Here is a 23343-nt window from a genome sequence, read left to right as displayed (position 1 = left end):
CTAACAACATGGAAAGATAGAGGGCTAAAAACATGGAAAGATAGAGGGCTAACAACATGGAAAGATGGAGGGCTAACAACATGGAAAGATAGAGGGCTAACAACATGGAAAGATAGGGGCTAAAAACATGGAAAGATAGAGGGCTAAAAACATGGAAAGATGGAGGGCTAAAAACATGGAAAGATAGAGGGCTAACAACATGGAAAGATAGAGAGCTAACAACATGGAAAGATAGAGGGCTAACAACATGGAAAGATAGAGGGCAAAAAACATGGAAAGATAGAGGGCTAAAAACATGGAAAGATAGAGGGCTAAAAACATGGAAAGATAGAGGGCTAAAAACATGGAAAGATAGAGGGCTAAAAACATGGAAAGATAGAGGGCTAAAAACATGGAAAGATAGAGGGCTAAAAACATGGAAAGATGGAGGGCTAAAAACATGGAAAGATAGAGGGCTAAAAACATGGAAAGATGGAGGGCTAAAAACATGGAAAGATAGAGGGCTAAAAACATGGAAAGATAGAGGGCTAACAACATGGAAAGATAGAGGGCTAAAAACATGGAAAGATAGAGGGCTAAAAACATGGAAAGATGGAGGGCTAAAAACATGGAAAGATAGAGGGCTAACAACATGGAAAGATAGAGGGCTAAAAACATGGAAAGATAGAGGGCTAACAACATGGAAAGATAGAGAGCTAACAACATGGAAAGATAGAGGGCTAAAAACATGGAAAGATAGAGGGCTAAAAACATGGAAAGATGGAGGGCTAACAACATGGAAAGATAGAGGGCTAAAAACATGGAAAGATAGAGGGCTAACAACATGGAAAGATGGAGGGCTAAAAACATGGAAAGATAGAGGGCTAACAACATGGAAAGATAGAGGGCTAAAAACATGGAAAGATAGAGGGCTAACAACATGGAAAGATAGAGAGCTAACAACATGGAAAGATAGAGGGCTAACAACATGGAAAGATAGAGAGCTAACAACATGGAAAGATAGAGGGCTAAAAACATGGAAAGATAGAGGGCTAAAAACATGGAAAGATAGAGGGCTAAAAACATGGAAAGATAGAGGGCTAAAAACATGGAAAGATAGAGGGCTAAAAACATGGAAAGATAGAGGGCTAAAAACATGGAAAGATAGAGGGCTAAAAACATGGAAAGATAGAGGGCTAAAAACATGGAAAGATAGAGGGCTAAAAACATGGAAAGATAGAGGGCTAAAAACATGGAAAGATGGAGGGCTAAAAACATGGAAAGATAGAGGGCTAAAAACATGGAAAGATAGAGGGCTAACAACATGGAAAGATAGAGGGCTAAAAACATGGAAAGATGGAGGGCTAAAAACATGGAAAGATAGAGGGCTAAAAACATGGAAAGATAGAGGGCTAAAAACATGGAAAGATAGAGAGCTAACAACATGGAAAGATAGAGGGCTGAAAACATGGAAAGATAGAGGGCTAACAACATGGAAAGATAGAGGGCTAAAAACATGGAAAGATAGAGGGCTAACAACATGGAAAGATGGAGGGCTAACAACATGGAAAGATAGAGGGCTAACAACATGGAAAGATAGAGGGCTAAAAACATGGAAAGATAGAGGGCTAAAAACATGGAAAGATAGAGGGCTAACAACATGGAAATATAGAGGGCTAACAACAAGGAAAGATAGAGGGCTAAAAACATGGAAAGATGGAGGGCTAACAACATGGAAAGATAGAGAGCTAACAACATGGAAAGATAGAGGGCTAACAACATGGAAAGATAGAGGGCTAAAAACATGGAAAGATAGAGGGCTAAAAACATGGAAAGATAGAGGGCTAACAACATGGAAAGATGGAGGGCTAACAACATGGAAAGATAGAGGGCTAACAACATGGAAAGATAGAGGGCTAAAAACATGGAAAGATAGAGGGCTAAAAACATGGAAAGATAGAGGGCTAAAAACATGGAAAGATAGAGGGCTAACAACATGGAAAGATAGAGAGCTAACAACATGGAAAGATAGAGGGCTAAAAACATGGAAAGATAGAGAGCTAACAACATGGAAAGATAGAGGGCTAACAACATGGAAAGATGGAGGGCTAAAAACATGGAAAGATGGAGGGCTAACAACATGGAAAGATAGAGAGCTAACAACATGGAAAGATAGAGGGCTAACAACATGGAAAGATAGAGAGCTAACAACATGGAAAGATAGAGGGCTAACAACATGGAAAGATAGAGAGCTAACAACATGGAAAGATAGAGGGCTAACAACATGGAAAGATGGAGGGCTAAAAACATGGAAAGATAGAGGGCTAACAACATGGAAAGATGGAGGGCTAACAACATGGAAAGATAGAGGGCTAAAAACATGGAAAGATAGAGGGCTAAAAACATGGAAAGATAGAGGGCTAACAACATGGAAAGATAGAGGGCTAAAAACATGGAAAGATAGAGGGCTAACAACATGGAAAGATGGAGGGCTAACAACATGGAAAGATAGAGGGCTAACAACATGGAAAGATAGAGGGCTAAAAACATGGAAAGATAGAGGGCTAACAACATGGAAAGATAGAGGGCTAAAAACATGGAAAGATAGAGGGCTAACAACATGGAAAGATAGAGAGCTAACAACATGGAAAGATAGAGGGCTAAAAACATGGAAAGATAGAGGGCTAAAAACATGGAAAGATGGAGGGCTAACAACATGGAAAGATAGAGGGCTAAAAACATGGAAAGATAGAGGGCTAACAACATGGAAAGATGGAGGGCTAAAAACATGGAAAGATAGAGGGCTAACAACATGGAAAGATAGAGGGCTAAAAACATGGAAAGATAGAGGGCTAAAAACATGGAAAGATAGAGAGCTAACAACATGGAAAGATAGAGGGCTAACAACATGGAAAGATAGAGGGCTAAAAACATGGAAAGATAGAGGGCTAAAAACATGGAAAGATAGAGGGCTAAAACATGGAAAGATAGAGGGCTAAAAACATGGAAAGATAGAGGGCTAAAAACATGGAAAGATAGAGGGCTAAAAACATGGAAAGATAGAGGGCTAAAAACATGGAAAGATAGAGGGCTAAAAACATGGAAAGATGGAGGGCTAAAAACATGGAAAGATAGAGGGCTAACAACATGGAAAGATAGAGAGCTAACAACATGGAAAGATAGAGGGCTAACAACATGGAAAGATAGAGGGCTAAAAACATGGAAAGATAGAGGGCTAAAAACATGGAAAGATAGAGGGCTAAAAACATGGAAAGATAGAGGGCTAAAAACATGGAAAGATAGAGGGCTAAAAACATGGAAAGATAGAGGGCTAAAAACATGGAAAGATAAAGGGCTAAAAACATGGAAAGATGGAGGGCTAAAAACATGGAAAGATAGAGGGCTAAAAACATGGAAAGATAGAGGGCTAACAACATGGAAAGATAGAGGGCTAAAAACATGGAAAGATAGAGGGCTAAAAACATGGAAAGATAGAGGGCTAAAAACATGGAAAGATAGAGGGCTAACAACATGGAAAGATAGAGGGCTAACAACATGGAAAGATAGAGGGCTGAAAACATGGAAAGATAGAGGGGTAACAACATGGAAAGATAGAGGGCTAAAAACATGGAAAGATAGAGGGCTAACAACATGGAAAGATGGAGGGCTAACAACATGGAAAGATAGAGGGCTAACAACATGGAAAGATAGAGGGCTAAAAACATGGAAAGATAGAGGGCTAAAAACATGGAAAGATAGAGGGCTAAAAACATGGAAAGATAGAGGGCTAACAACATGGAAAGATAGAGGGCTAACAACATGGAAAGATAGAGGGCTAAAAACATGGAAAGATAGAGGGCTAAAAACATGGAAAGATAGAGGGCTAAAAACATGGAAAGATAGAGGGCTAACAACATGGAAAGATAGAGAGCTAACAACATGGAAAGATAGAGGGCTAACAACATGGAAAGATAGAGGGCTAACAACATGGAAAGATAGAGGGCTAAAAACATGGAAAGATAGAGGGCTAACAACATGGAAAGATGGAGGGCTAACAACATGGAAAGATAGAGGGCTAACAACATGGAAAGATAGAGGGCTAAAAACATGGAAAGATAGAGGGCTAAAAACATGGAAAGATAGAGGGCTAACAACATGGAAAGATAGAGGGCTAACAACAAGGAAAGATAGAGGGCTAAAAACATGGAAAGATGGAGGGCTAACAACATGGAAAGATAGAGAGCTAACAACATGGAAAGATAGAGGGCTAACAACATGGAAAGATAGAGGGCTAAAAACATGGAAAGATAGAGGGCTAACAACATGGAAAGATGGAGGGCTAACAACATGGAAAGATAGAGGGCTAACAACATGGAAAGATAGAGGGCTAAAAACATGGAAAGATAGAGGGCTAAAAACATGGAAAGATAGAGGGCTAAAAACATGGAAAGATAGAGGGCTAACAACATGGAAAGATAGAGAGCTAACAACATGGAAAGATAGAGGGCTAACAACATGGAAAGATAGAGAGCTAACAACATGGAAAGATAGAGGGCTAACAACATGGAAAGATGGAGGGCTAACAACATGGAAAGATGGAGGGCTAACAATATGGAAAGATAGAGAGCTAACAACATGGAAAGATAGAGGGCTAACAACATGGAAAGATGGAGGGCTAACAACATGGAAAGATAGAGAGCTAACAACATGGAAAGATAGAGGGCTAACAACATGGAAAGATAGAGGGCTAACAACATGGAAAGATAGAGGGCTAAAAACATGGAAAGATAGAGGGCTAACAACATGGAAAGATGGAGGGCTAAAAACATGGAAAGATAGAGGGCTAAAAACATGGAAAGATAGAGGGCTAAAAACATGGAAAGATGGAGGGCTAACAACATGGAAAGATAGAGGGCTAACAACATGGAAAGATAGAGGGCTAAAAACATGGAAAGATAGAGGGCTAAAAACATGGAAAGATGGAGGGCTAACAACATGGAAAGATAGAGGGCTAACAACATGGAAAGATAGATGGCTAAAAACATGGAAAGATAGAGGGCTAAAAACATGGAAAGATAGAGGGCTAACAACATGGAAAGATAGAGGGCTAACAACAAGGAAAGATAGAGGGCTAAAAACATGGAAAGATGGAGGGCTAACAACATGGAAAGATAGAGAGCTAACAACATGGAAAGATAGAGGGCAAAAAACATGGAAAGATAGAGAGCTAACAACATGGAAAGATAGAGGGCTAAAAACATGGAAAGATAGAGAGCTAACAACATGGAAAGATAGAGGGCTAAAAACATGGAAAGATGGAGGGCTAACAACATGGAAAGATGGAGGGCTAAAAACATGGAAAGATGGAGGGCTAACAACATGGAAAGATAGAGAGCTAACAACATGGAAAGATAGAGGGCTAACAACATGGAAAGATGGAGGGCTAAAAACATGGAAAGATAGAGGGCTAAAAACATGGAAAGATAGAGGGCTAAAAACATGGAAAGATAGAGGGCTAAAAACATGGAAAGATAGAGGGCTAAAATCATGGAAAGATGGAGGGCTAACAACATGGAAAGATAGAGAGCTAACAACATGGAAAGATAGAGGGCTAAAAACATGGAAAGATAGAGGGCTAACAACATGGAAAGATGGAGGGCTAACAACATGGAAAGATAGAGGGCTAAAAACATGGAAAGATAGAGGGCTAAAAACATGGAAAGATAGAGGGCTAACAACATGGAAAGATAGAGGGCTAACAACATGGAAAGATAGAGGGCTAAAAACATGGAAAGATAGAGGGCTAAAAACATGGAAAGATAGAGGGCTAAAAACATGGAAAGATAGAGGGCTAACAACATGGAAAGATAGAGAGCTAACAACATGGAAAGATAGAGGGCTAACAACATGGAAAGATAGAGGGCTAACAACATGGAAAGATAGAGGGCTAAAAACATGGAAAGATAGAGGGCTAACAACATGGAAAGATGGAGGGCTAACAACATGGAAAGATAGAGGGCTAAGAACATGGAAAGATAGAGGGCTAAAAACATGGAAAGATAGAGGGCTAAAAACATGGAAAGATAGAGGGCTAACAACATGGAAAGATAGAGGGCTAACAACAAGGAAAGATAGAGGGCTAAAAACATGGAAAGATGGAGGGCTAACAACATGGAAAGATAGAGAGCTAACAACATGGAAAGATAGAGGGCTAACAACATGGAAAGATAGAGGGCTAAAAACATGGAAAGATAGAGGGCTAACAACATGGAAAGATGGAGGGCTAACAACATGGAAAGATAGAGGGCTAACAACATGGAAAGATAGAGGGCTAAAAACATGGAAAGATAGAGGGCTAAAAACATGGAAAGATAGAGGGCTAAAAACATGGAAAGATAGAGGGCTAACAACATGGAAAGATAGAGAGCTAACAACATGGAAAGATAGAGGGCTAACAACATGGAAAGATAGAGAGCTAACAACATGGAAAGATAGAGGGCTAACAACATGGAAAGATGGAGGGCTAACAACATGGAAAGATGGAGGGCTAACAATATGGAAAGATAGAGAGCTAACAACATGGAAAGATAGAGGGCTAACAACATGGAAAGATGGAGGGCTAACAACATGGAAAGATAGAGAGCTAACAACATGGAAAGATAGAGGGCTAACAACATGGAAAGATAGAGGGCTAACAACATGGAAAGATAGAGGGCTAAAAACATGGAAAGATAGAGGGCTAACAACATGGAAAGATGGAGGGCTAAAAACATGGAAAGATAGAGGGCTAAAAACATGGAAAGATAGAGGGCTAAAAACATGGAAAGATGGAGGGCTAACAACATGGAAAGATAGAGGGCTAACAACATGGAAAGATAGAGGGCTAAAAACATGGAAAGATAGAGGGCTAAAAACATGGAAAGATGGAGGGCTAACAACATGGAAAGATAGAGGGCTAACAACATGGAAAGATAGATGGCTAAAAACATGGAAAGATAGAGGGCTAAAAACATGGAAAGATAGAGGGCTAACAACATGGAAAGATAGAGGGCTAACAACAAGGAAAGATAGAGGGCTAAAAACATGGAAAGATGGAGGGCTAACAACATGGAAAGATAGAGGGCTAACAACATGGAAAGATAGAGGGCTAAAAACATGGAAAGATAGAGGGCTAAAAACATGGAAAGATAGAGGGCTAACAACATGGAAAGATGGAGGGCTAAAAACATGGAAAGATGGAGGGCTAAAAACATGGAAAGATAGAGAGCTAACAACATGGAAAGATAGAGGGCTAACAACATGGAAAGATAGAGGGCTAAAAACATGGAAAGATAGAGGGCTAACAACATGGAAAGATAGAGAGCTAACAACATGGAAAGATGGAGGGCTAACAACATGGAAAGATGGAGGGCTAAAAACATGGAAAGATAGAGAGCTAACAACATGGAAAGATAGAGGGCTAAAAACATGGAAAGATGGAGAGCTAAAAACATGGAAAGATGGAGGGCTAACAACATGGAAAGATAGAGGGCTAACAACATGGAAAGATGGAGAGCTAAAAACATGGAAAGATGGAGGGCTAACAACATGGAAAGATAGAGGGCTAAAAACATGGAAAGATAGAGGGCTAAAAACATGGAAAGATAGAGAGCTAACAACATGGAAAGATAGAGGGCTAACAACATGGAAAGATGGAGAGCTAAAAACATGGAAAGATGGAGGGCTAACAACATGGAAAGATAGAGGGCTAAAAACATGGAAAGATAGAGAGCTAACAACATGGAAAGATAGAGGGCTAAAAACATGGAAAGATAGAGAGCTAACAACATGGAAAGATAGAGGGCTAAAAACATGGAAAGATGGAGGGCTAAAAACATGGAAAGATGGAGGGCTAAAAACATGGAAAGATGGAGGGCTAAAAACATGGAAAGATAGAGAGCTAACAACATGGAAAGATAGAGGGCTAACAACATGGAAAGATGGAGGGCTAAAAACATGGAAAGATAGAGGGCTAAAAACATGGAAAGATAGAGGGCTAAAAACATGGAAAGATAGAGGGCTAAAAACATGGAAAGATAGAGGGCTAAAAACATGGAAAGATAGAGGGCTAAAAACATGGAAAGATAGAGGGCTAAAAACATGGAAAGATAGAGAGCTAACAACATGGAAAGATAGAGGGCTAACAACATGGAAAGATGGAGGGCTAACAACATGGAAAGATAGAGGGCTAACAACATGGAAAGATAGAGGGCTAAAAACATGGAAAGATAGAGGGCTAAAAACATGGAAAGATAGAGGGCTAAAAACATGGAAAGATAAGGGCTAAAAACATGGAAAGATAGAGGGCTAAAAACATGGAAAGATAAGGGCTAAAAACATGGAAAGATAGAGGGCTAAAAACATGGAAAGATGGAGGGCTAAAAACATGGAAAGATAGAGGGCTAAAAACATGGAAAGATAGAGGGCTAAAAACATGGAAAGATAAGGGCTAAAACTTGGAAAGATAGAGGGCTAAAAGAGCAACACTGCGAGGTTATCAAAGATACAGAAATTGCAAAAGTACCCAAACATTAAGTACAGACAGGATTAACCCCAATACCAAAATAGGGACAAAGTGGGTGACGTGGCTCTCTTTTTACCCAAACAAAGCCAGATTTTCTCTGTTAGGTAGAGACATTTTCATTTCTTTTGTTTTATAACCAAAAATTCATCATGAAAGTGTACATTCATAGAGTGACCCTAAGGCGAGCACATAATACGCCCGCCTGAAACGCGGAAAATTGAGTTATTGGTTAGGCAAGAAAAGTGGAAGGTGGCGACTTCACCTTTGACCTTCTGACCTCAAATACAATAGAATTCCTAGGATCTATGCTAGTATCATACACACCAAATTATATGAGCCTAGGTTAAGTCCAACTACCGGTAAATTTATCGCATTAACAAGGACTTCAAAAGGGTAAGATGAAAGCATGTCACTGTGACCTTGACCTTTGGACCTTAAAATCAATAGGCTTCCTGAGATCCATGCTTGTATCATACACACCAAATTATATGAGCCTAGGTTGAGCCAAACTGGAATTATCCCGTTTACAAGGAAAAGTTAATGGACAGACAGACGGATGGACACCGAGCATGATACCATAATACGTCTGATCTAGGACGAGCATATAAAAAAGAATTAAAATAAAAATTCACTAGAAAATTGAGAAGCCTCCATTTTAGAACAAATCTGCTAGAAATATGATATTACATTCCTACCTTGTGGGGACATGAGTAGATTGACATCCTCTAGCACATCAAGAAATAGTTCATTCCGACGATACTTAATACCTTCTCGCCTCCATCCAATCTGTCCCGTTACTTGATTGGTGATCTGTGCTTGCTCCTCTTTGCTCTATGGGTAACACAAATATTTGTGATCATTTAAAACAATGATTGTGATTGGTTGATAATGAGTATTATAGAGCAACAAGGACATGCAACAATAATGTTAATTGGTCATTGCCATTTTACAATTGCCAACTAAATGTATATGTTAGTCTCTCGGGTCCAAGGTATTTCAATTCAATTCAATTAATTTATTTACAGATAATGCAATATAAAATGTAAAAAAGGCAAGGAAATACCTTGCTGAAAAAAAATAATAACAGAACATAAACAAGTTGGATACATTATTAACAAGTCCACATAAGACAACTAATAATAAAATGTGAATCCTGTTTATAACATAAAACAGGCCTGGGTATCACAAACATTTGGAATCAAATATACATTTCCGATTGATTGATTGATTGATCGACTGATTTGATAACATCTGAGCAACATTAGTTTGACATTGGAGCTTTACCTCAAGCTTGAAACAATGCACTGTCAATGGGGGAGGGGGGGTATTATCAATGAACCATTCATTATACTGATGCCTTCATGGAAAGTGAGGCTTTAAGGTATGTATTTCTCTTAAAACAAGTTTAGCTTACCGATGACTTGACTCCTTGTTGTGTGATATAAGTCTTTAGGATTCCTGTGTCTGTGTTCTGTGGATAGCCATAGTCAAGGATTTCTGAGGAAAAGGCAACAAAATGGTCATTATCATTTTTTGGCCAAAGAAATAACGAGACAAAATTACAAATTAATGTTAGTGTCACAATGCAGTAGGCCTATACATTGTCCTTCGATATGCAAAGGGCAGAAAACATCTAACAATGAGAAATACCTTTGCTATTCCACAATCATTGAAAATTAAGCTGGCTTTTTTTGGGTAAGCTTTCACTTGCTAGACTACAAGCGTCGTCAGATTTTCTTAGCTGGCGCTATTTCTGATGCAGCACAACTGAGTATGGGATCGTACGTATAGGTGTATTGTCCCAAGTCTCTATTCATACTTTTCATGCTGCATCATTAACAGCGCCAGCTATGACAAAAGACTGACAAAACTTGCAGCCTACATGTAGCAAGTGAAAACTTACAAACAAGTGGAATGACACTGGCAGTCTCACATACATTACACGCTTCAATATAGCAGCAGTGCCGACTTTGAAAACTACTATAAAATAATTATTCACAAAAACACACAAGCCATATATGATCAGGGTTCCCACAGAAATTTGAAAACAGAATTCCATGACTTTTCCATGACTTTTCCATGACTTTTCCATGACTTTCCATGACTAAATTGCTGCTTTCCATGGCTTGCTTTCTGGCACGGTTTCCAAAATCAGACACATTATGATGGCCTCCATAACCTCCCCTCACAGCCATCCATTCCACCCACTACCTTACTCATCACATGTACATGTATTATCATTGGTATATGGTCTGTTTCTGACCAGGGTAAAGTACCATATTTGTTTCACCAACATCAAGATTCAAAATTGTCTTGAACACAAACTCATGTAATTTCTTGAAAGGGGAATCCAGCCATGGCCATAAAATGTTGTGTTGGCCAGGAGAAAAATAGATTAAACAGAATGGTGAAAGTTTGAAAGAAATCGAACAAGCAATAAGAAAGTTATAGCTGCTTTAAAATTGAGATCACTAATACTATGTAGATTTCAAATTGGCAACTGAGTAAGTAAATTATGACAAGGGGCAAGGACAACTTTCTCATAGGCCATGCACTTTATTATCAGGGATTTGTGGTTTTCTCCTAAGTACCAACTCCCCTGGGACAGTGATCTAAATATAACACAGGCAGCATGTTGTTTTATGTCCTCATGAAAGAAAAATATAATTTGAAATAAAACTTTTGGGAAAAATGTCATTTTAGCCATAATATGTATTAGAGTACATGGAAGAGTAGTCCTTGCCTTACATCACTATGACATCCTATATGCGGCCAATTTGAAGTCTTCATGGGTATAGTGATTACCAATATTTACAACTTTTAAAAATTCATAACTTGATAAGGATCCTGAATTCACCTTTACGAAAAAACTTCCTCATAAGTCAAGGAATTCTGTTTTCAAATTTCTGGGGGAACCCTGAATTATATGAAGATGAAACACTTTACATACGTCAAACATGAGCCAATTATTACAAAAGAGTGACATTTAAGTTTTACAATGAGGTGACATGAAAAGAGGCTAACAAAGACATCCTCATCCTAAAATTCTCAAGATAGTGCTGCATTTCACTCTACATTACAAAAAATGAGGCCATTTGTAATAGAACTTGAGGACACCAGCTAAATTAACAAGTGTATTTCTCTATTTGCTCCAAAAATAATGAGGATATCCTGAAAATTGGACATTTGATGCCTAATTTGGTATATCATTAAACTTAATTTTCAAGTAACTTTTCCAGAGAGGACACATTATTTGACGCTAAAATAGCGATTGAAACATCTTGTGTAACTTTAAGAGATTCAGAACCTTTTGAATGTATTGTGTTCTGAAAGCCATGCTGGAAGTGCTTGATCAGTTGTGACTTGATATGTCAACTAATTGCCATGAATGTTGAGTAAAATTGTACAAAACTTGAAATATAAATTCTCTAAAAGCAACAAGAACGCAAAACTGGTTACAAAATGTGACATATTAAAAATACATTGACTGATGGCATCTTATATCATTGCAAATAAGATGAAATATTCTGCAGTTTGGTTGTCCAAATTTAATGTCAGGAGCAGTCAATTTATTCATGGCCATGAGTATTTTGAGTGAGGAATGTGGATTGTGGCTGTGTTATACATGTATATACAATTTTTTTTTTATTAAATGTTATTTCAACCTTGCTAGCACTATTACCCAGGGAACAAATCATATAGCAGTAGTACTGGCAACTAAGTAACACTGCAATTATAGTGAAAGCTCTGTGGAGGCAAGGGACGCCACACCCTTTCAGATTTCCACTGTAGAATTTGGGATGTCACAAAACTGGGAAAATGGAAACTATGAACACCAACTATAATAGCAGAGTGTGATAATTAAGTATGAGAGAACTTTGCGAGACAAGACAAAACATAAATCTGCCATAGCCATGAGGTAAATGCAATTCCCTGACTTTCCAGGACCACAATTTTTTCCAGGATTTTCAAGGATTTTCCATGACAGTGGGAACCCTGTATGATACAATACTATTTTCATTGACAATTAGTGACATTTTCCCGTGATCATGCGACCCAAGACTTGTCAGTGATACTTGATTACCCATATGTCCACATTTTATGAACTATATCTCTAAACTTTGAAAGTTTTGACAATAATCTAGCAATTACCTCCAAAATGGCCAAAGTTCATTGACCTTAAATGACCTTTAACCTTGGTCATGTGACCTGAAATTCGCATGAGATGTTCAGTGATACTTGATTACTCTTATGTCAAAGTTTTATGAACTAGACCAATACACTTACAGAGTTATGATGGTAATTTAGCAAATACCCCCAACATGGCCAAAGTTCATTGATCTTTGACCTTGGTCATATGACCTGATACTCGCACAGGATGTTCAATGATACTTGATTATTCTTCTTTCCAAGTTTTATGAACTAGACCAATAAACTTACAAAATCATGATGGTAATTCAACAAATACCCCAACTTGGCCAAAGTTCATTGACCTTGATCATGTAACCTGAAAACTCGCACAGGATGTTCAGTGATACTTGATGTTCCAGATTCATGAATCAGATCCATAAACTTTCAAAGTTATGAAGGTAATTCAACAGGTACCCCCCAACTTGGCCAAAGTTCATTGACCCTGAATGACCTTTGACCTTGGTCGTGTGACTTAAAACTCAGGCAGGATGTTCAGTAATATTTGATTACCCTTATGGCCGAGTTTCATCAACTAGGTCCATATATTTTCTCTAAGTTATGACATTCCAAAAACTTAACCATAGGTTAAGATTTTGATGTTAATTCCCATACATGGTTTAAGTTCAATGACCCGAAATAACCTTTGACCTTGGTCATGTTACCTGAAACTCAGGCAGGAGTTTCATGAACTAGGTCCATATAGTTTCTAAGTTATGCTGTCATTTCAAAAACCTATGGTTAAGATTTGGTGTTGATGCCGCCGTCGCCGTCAGAAAAGCGAGTCTTGCTCTGCTATGCACGTGAGACAAAAACAGGTAACATTTCTTGATTGTGGAATAAAGAATGTATTTATGATGTCTACACATTAATCAGATGAACCATTCCAGCAAGGCCTGTATGATGTCCCAAGTAGTTGACAATCAACACTTGAGAGAAGATGGAGTTTAAAGATATGCACTTCACGCATACATGTAACTTCCAAAACTATGGGGAATATAGTACCAAACTATCATAATCTATATTACTGGAAGTAAACTGGGCACAAACACAAATGCTTGGTTCTGAGGTTGGGCAAAAAAAATGTTAGGCTCATTGATTTTGCAAACAATGAAGACATATTCTTTTTTAAATAGTTTGGTAGCTGCGCATCCTCTGATTATGATCTGAACAATGCAATATCCACTACACACAACTGGGAATTTAAGTCTGATTTTTAGTCAGACTTGCTTCTTACCATCCAAGAGCTCATAAATGAGAACAAAGTTGTTCTTAATGTTATCCTCTGTGACCTTGCCAAAGTATGAAGTCATGACCTCCATAAGCTTGGCCAGAAACTCAAAGACCATTGGTGCATTCACATTCTGCTTGGTCACAGCTGCAACCCAGATATTTCCCCGCTTAATGTGAAAGAAGCTGGTTCGTGCCATATTGGTGACGGGGGAACGCACCTGCTGGCGCGCATGGATCACGTTCACACGGAACGCATCCACCGCATTTCGCCTGTAAAGGGGAGGAAAAGACCAAAGGTAAAATAATGATGGAATGCTTAATGTATGTTCTGAGAAAGGATCATCTCTTACATGTGAACAAGTTGCTTTTTCTATTGTTCAAAATAATAATATACTTCACATCTTGTAGAGTGAGTTTCCTCACATTATCTATGGTGAAATGTGAAGAATAGCAATTAAAAGACACTTAAGCAATTGTACAGGACATGACATGAAAAATTACAAAACATCAAAATTTAAAGTTTATAGCATTCAATCAGTTCATGCCGACTTTATCCAGATGCACGTAACATTCAGTTTCATACACAATCAAACTTTACAAGACAATCCACTTGCTTTTTGGAACAATATGGTCACTATGGTGAACAGGGAAACTGTACTCATGTGTTGCATAACAGATAAAACATTGTAGCATTTCCTTTATGCTGGAATTGTCTATTTGCAGGGTTTATAATATGAAAAAGATTACTATTACCTTTTGGGTGAGGTACTTACATGTAGTGTATGTGACTATTACTATTTTGATGTTCAACAATTTTTTTTTAGTGTAACACACATAAATATAATAATGACTAACCACAGGTCATCATGAGACAAAATTATATGAATTCAAATTGTGGGATAATGAGCTCCTTCAATATCAACTAGCAGCATGTCTCATAATAAAACAAAACAAAAAAAGGATGCTATCCAAAATCTGAGATGCAAGGCTTGTTGCCATCCCAGACACAGGAGCATTTTAAAAACTTGGGAACCTCATACTCACCCTATGTCATCCCGAAAGACTCGAGATATCAGGACCTCCCCCTTGTGGTTGTAAATAAACAGACCTCCTAACATCTTAGACTAGCTCATTGTCCTGATTTAAAAGAGAAAAATAAAGAAATGAATTATGAATAACAGTTGATCATGACAGCTACATGTACAGGTTGTGAAATAATTATTAGACTTGGGGGAAAAATTAAGCTCCAATACGGTTAAATCGTATGGGAGCTTAAATATTTCCCAAATTGTATGTGTATCTCACACAAAAAATACATACACGTCTTCAGAAGGTTTCATAATCAATAAATATGGTTCGTTCCTAAAATGACAATGAGAGCGAAATCTCTTCAATTTGAGACCTAATACTTCATAAGTTCATTCATTGTAGATCTACTCAGGCATATAAATGTAAATGTAAGAAACAAATTCCACAGACACTCATGATGTATTCAGCGCTTTGAATGTGGACACAAACGGAAAGACAAGAAAATAAACTTAAACCACTCTCAAGAACAGATAAAAATTAAACAAAATACAAAAGATAATGTATTTGCAACTGAGCCATCCCTTCGTTGTTATATGGAGCCCCGTAAAGTTGTTTTTAGAGAGAAAGAATATCAGACAAGTAGATACAAGAAGGTGAAAGTTAAAACAATATCGGACAAACAATAAGTTAAGAATTTGTACAAGTTAAAAAAATTGTTAAGCGCTACATGTATACCTATGGAGACTTCAAATATGCCGAATTGGTGAAATCATAAAGATGAAAAGCATGGACTACTCTGCATTCTCTCAACCAACATTTTATAACTAAGGCTGCATTCCCAAATACACCAGGATAGACCCAAAAGGAAAAAGATTACAACACCACTGTGATCTCTGGGCATTGTGGCGTGCACCTGTAGCCCAAGATACATATGGAAGATACAAACTAATGAAGAGTTTTGAGCCCTTGTCATGTCTTTCAGATGGTGAAACAAATCCAGGTCAGTCACAGACGTTAAAGGTAAAGGCCACAGCCAAAACATTTTGATTAGAATCAATAGAGAAAAATCAATCAAGCATAATGCTGAAAATTTCATCATAATCAGATGTAAATTTATTACATTTTGAAGTTTCATTTATTTTTCACAAAAACAGTTATACGCACATCACAGTGATATGGAAATGAGAGAGGTGATGATGTCCCTCGCTCACTTATGTCTTTTGTTTTTTTATTGTTTGAATTATACAAAATTTCATTTTTTTATAGATTCAACAATAATGACCAACTTGACTGAACCATAAAATGCTAAAACAATGGTAATTCTACATGTTCAGTGAGGAGAAAACTCTGTTTCACAAGACAATGAGGAGCAAATAAGAATATTGGAAAAAGTTCCACATGCACCCCCACCAAAAATAATAAAAGATTGTTGAGACTTCCGATATGTTCACTCCAGATTTTTTCATTTTTTAAATGTTGCTTACCTTAGTTGAGACTCGAACTCACTTCGTTTTATCTGCAGTCAAAACCTCTTCCCGCTATGCTAGCGAGAAGTGCTGATACCAGAATGGGAATTTTAACAATTATCAGCCAATAGTTTGATTAGTCTAGACTAAATAAACCGATGTCTATGGACAATTACACGCACTAGATCCTGCTCGAAATTTGACAGAATAAAGCCATATTTTGGTATATATTTCCACTCCCCCATCATATATGTTCTATTTTGTTAGGGCTAGTTATATTATTCTAAACGTCCCTGTTTTTATTTTCAGGCCTGTGAGTGGGGTTTCAAAAAAATAGCGGAAAAATTCCAATGAACTGCGTTGGCTCACTCACCCATACATAGACTGAAGAGCTTGGAGGCCCGTAAGTACAGACAATGTATTATACATGTAGGCTTTTTTATAGCAGTAACGTTAGATATAACAGTGGAAACCCGATTTTCCGATCGTTTTTTGTACATAAAATGTCACATTATGAAAAAGAAATCACATCCATATTTACGAAAAAATGTTTAAAATTCAGAAATATGGTACCTTAGACCGCAGTTACCGCTAATTCCTTTGAAATAATGATCGAAACATCGTCATCTTCGATCCTTTCGTTGGACAACGTAAGTTTCCATCTTGGATGACGTCATCATCCTTACAGAGGTATTTACCAGTCACAAAATATCGCCATTTGAGCCGCTGCTTTGCGCTTGTATGCCAACAACGGCAACGGTGCACGGTGTGATCCGCACATAGAGATGTATACTAATTATATATCTCTATGGATCCGCAGCAGTTTCATTCAAAACTTCGCGAAGGCAAAAATACAAGGCCCCGTAACGTGTATATTCACAACACACACATTCTGCTCGCATCCATTTACCTAGACTTGTTTTCCAGCCGTTTTGGATAAAATAGCGGAATTTTGACTAAGAAAAAACAGAAATGGACCAAAAAAGCGGAAATTGAAATCGGTCTTAAAAATGAAAATAGTGGATTTCCGCTAAATAGCGGAGATTTCACAGGCCTGTATTTTCAATTTTAATGGGGAGTGCATGTTGAACTCTTACCAGAATATTTCATATAAAAAAATACAAAAGGAATAGTGAGTGGGTGGTGTCATCAGTCCCCTCATTTGCATACTGACAAGGATGTGAATATAACTGTTTTATGAATTAAACGAAGCTTGAAAATGTCATAACTTATTTTACATCCGATTTTGATGAAATTTTCAGCATTATGCTTGTTTGATATTTCTCTTTTTATTCAAATCAAACCTCAAACTTTTTGTTGGGGTGGTCTTGTCCTTTGATAATCATCTCATTGAAATACATCTGTAAAAACCTCACAACACACATACTGCATATTGTGATATGCATGCTGTAGCCTCGTCAAGAAACAAAGAAAACAAGATGGCGACGCAAACATCATGGCAAATTTTCCCCATCTTTTAATAATGTTTTCTAATTTTTTTAATGAATTCTTGTTAAAAAAATGAAATCAATAATAAAATATTGTAGAAATGTCAGAAATGAAGTTGCATACCATTTACATGATTTAGGGCTAGATCTTTTAAAAGGAAAGATGAAATCTCTAGAGCGAAAGTTTCAGTTTTTTCCCAGTACACGCACATGAATAGGATGCAATCCCTGGCTCCGTGGCGAGTAGGCACACGTTACTCATATGATGGTGGGCCCCAAGTCTGCGCACCTAATAATTTGAGTTAAGATTTAAAATAAATTTCTTCTAATTTCACAAAATCTTTTGGTTTATAGTGTTCCTTATATTATTAAGAGTAAATGTACAAAATTTCTCATTAAAAAATGAAAGAAAATGTAGGATTTTCTTGAAAAAACTTCGGAAGGTCATTTTCAGATTGAAAAAATAAATGGTACCCCATGTCTGCGCACTCATTCAATTTGCACACGATTCAGGGATTTTGATGACAAAGGCTGCATTTTGAGGCTGTCACATGAAATGCCCTGAATTCATTATTTTCCCACCATTTTGAGTCAGATTTTTTTATGAATACCTGTCTATGTATTGCATGTGTAAAGTTCGTGCTCGTTGCGTATCTTCTTTTACTAGAATCGTGCAGACATGCATGGGGGAACTGACCATAACATTAGACAATCAGTAGGGCCTAGACCCTAGTGAATGATTTTTACTCTCTGGGTCTGGGAGCCTCCTGGCTTAGAGACATCAGACAGTGATTTTCCGCGATCGTGGAAAACAGACAGAATTCAGAAATGGCCTTTTGAAACGGAAAGTGGCATTTCAAAATGGAAAACATAGTTTTCCTCAGGATACAGAGAACAGCAAAGAAAAATATTAATACGAAATACAAAATACGAATATTAAATGGGTCAAAAGATCTTGTGAAATAAGATGAATTTCATGTTAAATCTGAACTCAAATAGTTAGGTGCGCAGACTTGGGACCCACCATTATATAAGTAGGGGGGAAATACGCGTTCCGCAGACCGCACTGCATCGTATCCAGATCCAATTATGATACAACTACGACTACCCTGAAATACACATTACAATTCCTCCGCGTATTCTGCTAGTGCCGGGAGCCGCAGACAGTGCCAGAAACGGCCAGGCCATGGACGGGCACGGTACAGAGAAAAGAAAGTTACTAAATTGTAAATCCAGCAAATTCTTTTCTAAAATAACACAGTTTAATACATATTATACATTAACAGGAATGTTTGGATACACTTTACTAAACAAGAAAATAAATATATACAAGTCAAAATTGTGTTTTAAAAGAGGAACACACCCACCTTCCTACGTCCACACGACCCGGCTCTGTATCAATTCCTGTATAAAAGCAATGCAATGCATGCAATGCAATGCATATGCAATGGCAGCGGAAGTTGGGCGGATCATGCAGTTGACATAAAATGGTCATAGATGGCGCTAAAAGAAAGATCATCGTAGGTACATTGGCTCCTCAAAGACTTGATATGAGCAGATATTTCTTTTATTCATAAAAAAAAATGAAAATAGATTTTGATTCGTCATGAGGAAGAATCATTCTCCATAGAGTTAAGTAATTTCGAATAATATCTCTATAAATCATAATCATCATCACCATCATCATCATCATCATTATCACTAACAGTAATCATACTTTACTCATCCTCAATTTTGCCTCATTTAGTATACAGGATTCTTATTTAGGAATACCCACCAATATCTATTAGATAAATTGTAACTTTTGCAAAATAAAGCACTTCGTGTTATTTATAGTGCAGCTTTCCGTTCACATACGGACCCACTTTTTCTAGAAAGTAAACTGTTGAAAGTCATAGACCTGTATTTATTACAGTTTGGGAACTTCATGTTCAGTTGTAATGATAATGTACTTCCCAATATTTTTGATGCCATGTTCCCTAAAATCAATTTTACTATAAATACCCCACGAGACACTCTGACGAACTTTATATACCACTTTACAGAACTTAACTGGCAAAAAATACATTCCTATTCAACGGTCCTAAATTCTGGAACTCCCTATCTAATAATGTTAAAGACAGTGTCTCTTTAAATTCATTCAAACGTAAACTAACTTGTACGTCCTGCTTCAGTCCTATATTTCTTCGCAACGGAACCCCGGAACGGAACTACCACTTCGTTATCTTAATTATAATTCATTTTTCATTTTTATTGCTTTATCTTTTCCAGTTACATCATCTTTTGTTACTTTAACAGATCAAGCTGTTTTGTGGTCAGCCCTTCCCCATCCTGACTTTTCCTCCTTAAAAAATACTTCTTATGTTATCTTGTCTTGTATACTGTCCTGTCTCTTGTTTTGTCTTGTCTACTATGTCTTGTCCCGGAGTCTTGTCATTCCCCTCTCTCTTTCTGCTTTATTTCTATCTAGTGAGCAATATATTCTTTGATAGCGACGACAACTTTGTATAAATAACTTTACATTTGTTCAGTAATTATGTTTACATCAATATGATTTCGAAGTTTTGTTCCTTCTCTTTTTTTTCTTTCCTGTATAATTATATACGCATATAATGAATAGTCGACAATATTTTATTCATTTCCAAGGGGGACAAGTGAACCCCCTCGTTTCCATTTATGCTCAATATTATACTGTTTTAAGTAAGAATGCTCGTCTGTAAAATTGTACTTGATTTATATTACTTTATATTACTTTGTATCATGTTTTGAATGGAAATGGAATAAAGAATTGAACATCATCATAAATAGTCATCAACATCATTACCATCCTAAATCATCATTTAAGAAAAACTCGTTACCCATAATTATAGAGGCCAGTTAGCCAGTATATGTTCCTTTCAATGGTCATGAAGGACCATGTGCGAAATGGTGTAAAGAAAAAAGGGGGGAAATACTCATGTTCAACCTTGGGCTCGAACCCGTGCCCGCATCGCATGAACACTTGAGACGCATTTCTGACGCTTTAATGATGTTGCGAGCACACGATTTGCTTTCAAGGAGCACTTTTAACGGGCTTTTACCTAATATGTACATACATCTCCAGCTAGGTGATAATGATAATGATGACTATGATGTCCTATGGAAGAATCTGCCCTTTGTGGTATAAAACTGAAACTGCCACTTCTTGGACCATCAGTTAGATTATTTAGGTCTGCTTGTAGCCTGTCACAGTCATCCTCAATTCTGATCTCTCTAAACAGTTTAGTGTCATCTGCATATATCTTTACTATGCTCGTTGACATTCGGTCCGCAAACATTACCTTCAGGCACGCCACTTCTAACAAAAAAGAGGAAAGGGGAAGAGGAAAGGGAAAGGGAGAAGAAAACTAAGAAAAAAACATAAAAAGGGAACACGGTAAGAAAACGGGAAAAAGAAGGAAAGAAGAACATGTGAGAAAGAACAATTCTCCCCAATATATACAAATACATTATTAGCATGATTAGGGAAATGAATTAAAGATGACGAAAAGGCAAACAAAATCACGTCAAAATCTATCTTCATGTTAGATTTTCATGAAAAGGTGATTTTTAACTCGATCGCTTCGCTCGCTCGGGACTTTTTTAAGCTACTTCTTGCCACAAGCGCCATACTGGGCCCCCTCGAGCTATATAGAGCTTCGCCCTTATGCGCACAGTCATGACAGTCATAACAAAACTCCTGTTCACCCTAGCGTACAAAAAAAGGACAGAGAAAAGGAAAGAGAGAAGGGTGATATATAATATTAACTTTTTAGAATTATGTCCAAAATTATCAAAAAATTTGATTTTTGCAATAAAAGTGTCAACAGTTTGGCTCGCTCGCGCTTTTTTTGCCCGATACACCATATCGCCCCCTCAAAAATTTTGCCTTATGACGCCATTGCCTGTTCCTCATGATCGGGAAATTGTTGGCTCTTGCCCCGGCTCTTGCCCCCCCCCCCCGGCCACCGACCCCTGTTACGCCCCTGAGGTGGAATTAGTATTGTTTAATACTATTGTTCAGTCAAGTTGGTCCTAATTGTCAAATCTGTAAAAAGAGAAATATTGTATAATTCAAACAATTAAAAACAAAAGAAATAGTGAGTGATGGACATCATATACATGTCTCATTTGCATGTCACTGAGTTGTGCATATCACTGTTTTGTGAAAAATAAGCGAAACTTTAAAATGTCATAACTTTCTTATTTTACATCCGATTTTGATGAAATTTCCAATATAATTATGCTACTTTGATTAATCTCTATTTATTCAAATCAACATTTTTCTGGGGTGGACTTGACCTTTAGGGACCATTTTTTATGAATTCACAAGGAGCAAACATATCTCACCATAGCCATCTAATGAAAGCGCCAAGCGCTTACTGATTTTTTTAGAATTACACCACGCATGCATGAAGCACTTTTTGTAGTCATCGTAATCATGAACATCACTAATTAAATATTGTGAGCGCGAAGGGCGAGCTGAAAATATTTGAAATTCGGATTTGACTGAAGAGGGGCATTCTAGGGCTTGTACATTGGAATTCAAGATCATGCGAGCGTGAAGCGAGAACTAAATTTTTTTGATATTCAGACCAGAAAAGGGGGCCCGAGGCCCCCCCCCCTATTGGTGGAGCAAAAATGGTGGAAAGGAGGGAAAAGAGAGGAGAAAAAAAGAGGAGGAAGAAGAGTGAATAATATAAGATGAGGGGAAGAGTTGATTTGGAAAATAAAAAGAATCTTTCATGTCACTAGATCTATTGCCTGTTAGGTGATTTTCAGATCTTATTCAATATGGAGTTTAAATAGTAAGTTTGGAAGTCAATATGCAAAACATATTTCATCTCAAAAATCGAAGCTTCATTATTTTGTGTGATTTACTAATTTAATTTTTAAAAAGTGCTATGTAAACATGTTTTATGGTCTGAATATTAACATATTCTGCTCGGCGCTGTGGGCTCGCAAATTCTGATTTATCAAGCACCTATTATTCTCGTGTATTCCATAAAGTTTTGAAAATATCCCTTTTGATTGGCGAGTTATGTATGTCTTAATGTCGATTATACAACAAACGACTTTAAATCCCCTTTTTATGACAGTCATGTATAGAAAAAATTTAGGCTCGCAATTCGCGCTCGCTTTAGGCTGACGCATCCTATATAATCACACAAGTCCAGTTTTCAGGCCATAATATCATCAGATTTTGCGCCCTTCATCAGTTCAGGCATTAACGGATAAGATATATTTAATGATTAGATTGTCCCTTTTCTCTCATCTCGCGCTTAGCAAGAGGAATAGGAAGATAGTCATCATTTTCATAATTATGATGACATGTCCTAAGGATGTCCCGGTCCTATGTCAAACCTCAGAGTAATTATAATGAAAAACATCAGCTCTGTATGAAGTGCAATCCATATCC

General features: G+C 37.5%; 1 protein-coding gene across 2 annotated transcripts in view; it reads right to left on the bottom strand.

The window, feature by feature from the left end:
• LOC121428084 (AP-2 complex subunit mu) overlaps positions 1 to 19347 on the bottom strand; it is a 36926-nt gene extending 17579 nt beyond the window's left edge. The window contains exons 1-5 of one of the 2 annotated variants that reach the window (XM_041624661.1): positions 19274 to 19347; positions 15008 to 15100; positions 13968 to 14233; positions 9957 to 10039; positions 9238 to 9373 (exon numbers count right to left, since the gene is read on the bottom strand). In XM_041624661.1, the coding sequence (XP_041480595.1) occupies positions 9238 to 9373; positions 9957 to 10039; positions 13968 to 14233; positions 15008 to 15081 (559 nt within the window). In that variant the 5' untranslated portion in view covers positions 15082 to 15100; positions 19274 to 19347. Of the gene's footprint in view, positions 1 to 9237; positions 9374 to 9956; positions 10040 to 13967; positions 14234 to 15007; positions 15101 to 19269 lie in introns of both variants that reach the window. The other variant, XM_041624662.1, reaches the window with a different exon arrangement.
• Between the last annotated feature and the right edge of the window lie 3996 nt (positions 19348 to 23343).

This window comes from Lytechinus variegatus, chromosome 14, assembly GCF_018143015.1.
Source record: "Lytechinus variegatus isolate NC3 chromosome 14, Lvar_3.0, whole genome shotgun sequence".
Classification (NCBI taxonomy): Eukaryota; Metazoa; Echinodermata; class Echinoidea; order Temnopleuroida; family Toxopneustidae; genus Lytechinus; species Lytechinus variegatus.
Note: the sequence above shows the minus strand (reverse complement) of the source record. Positions and strands in the feature narration are given on the sequence as shown.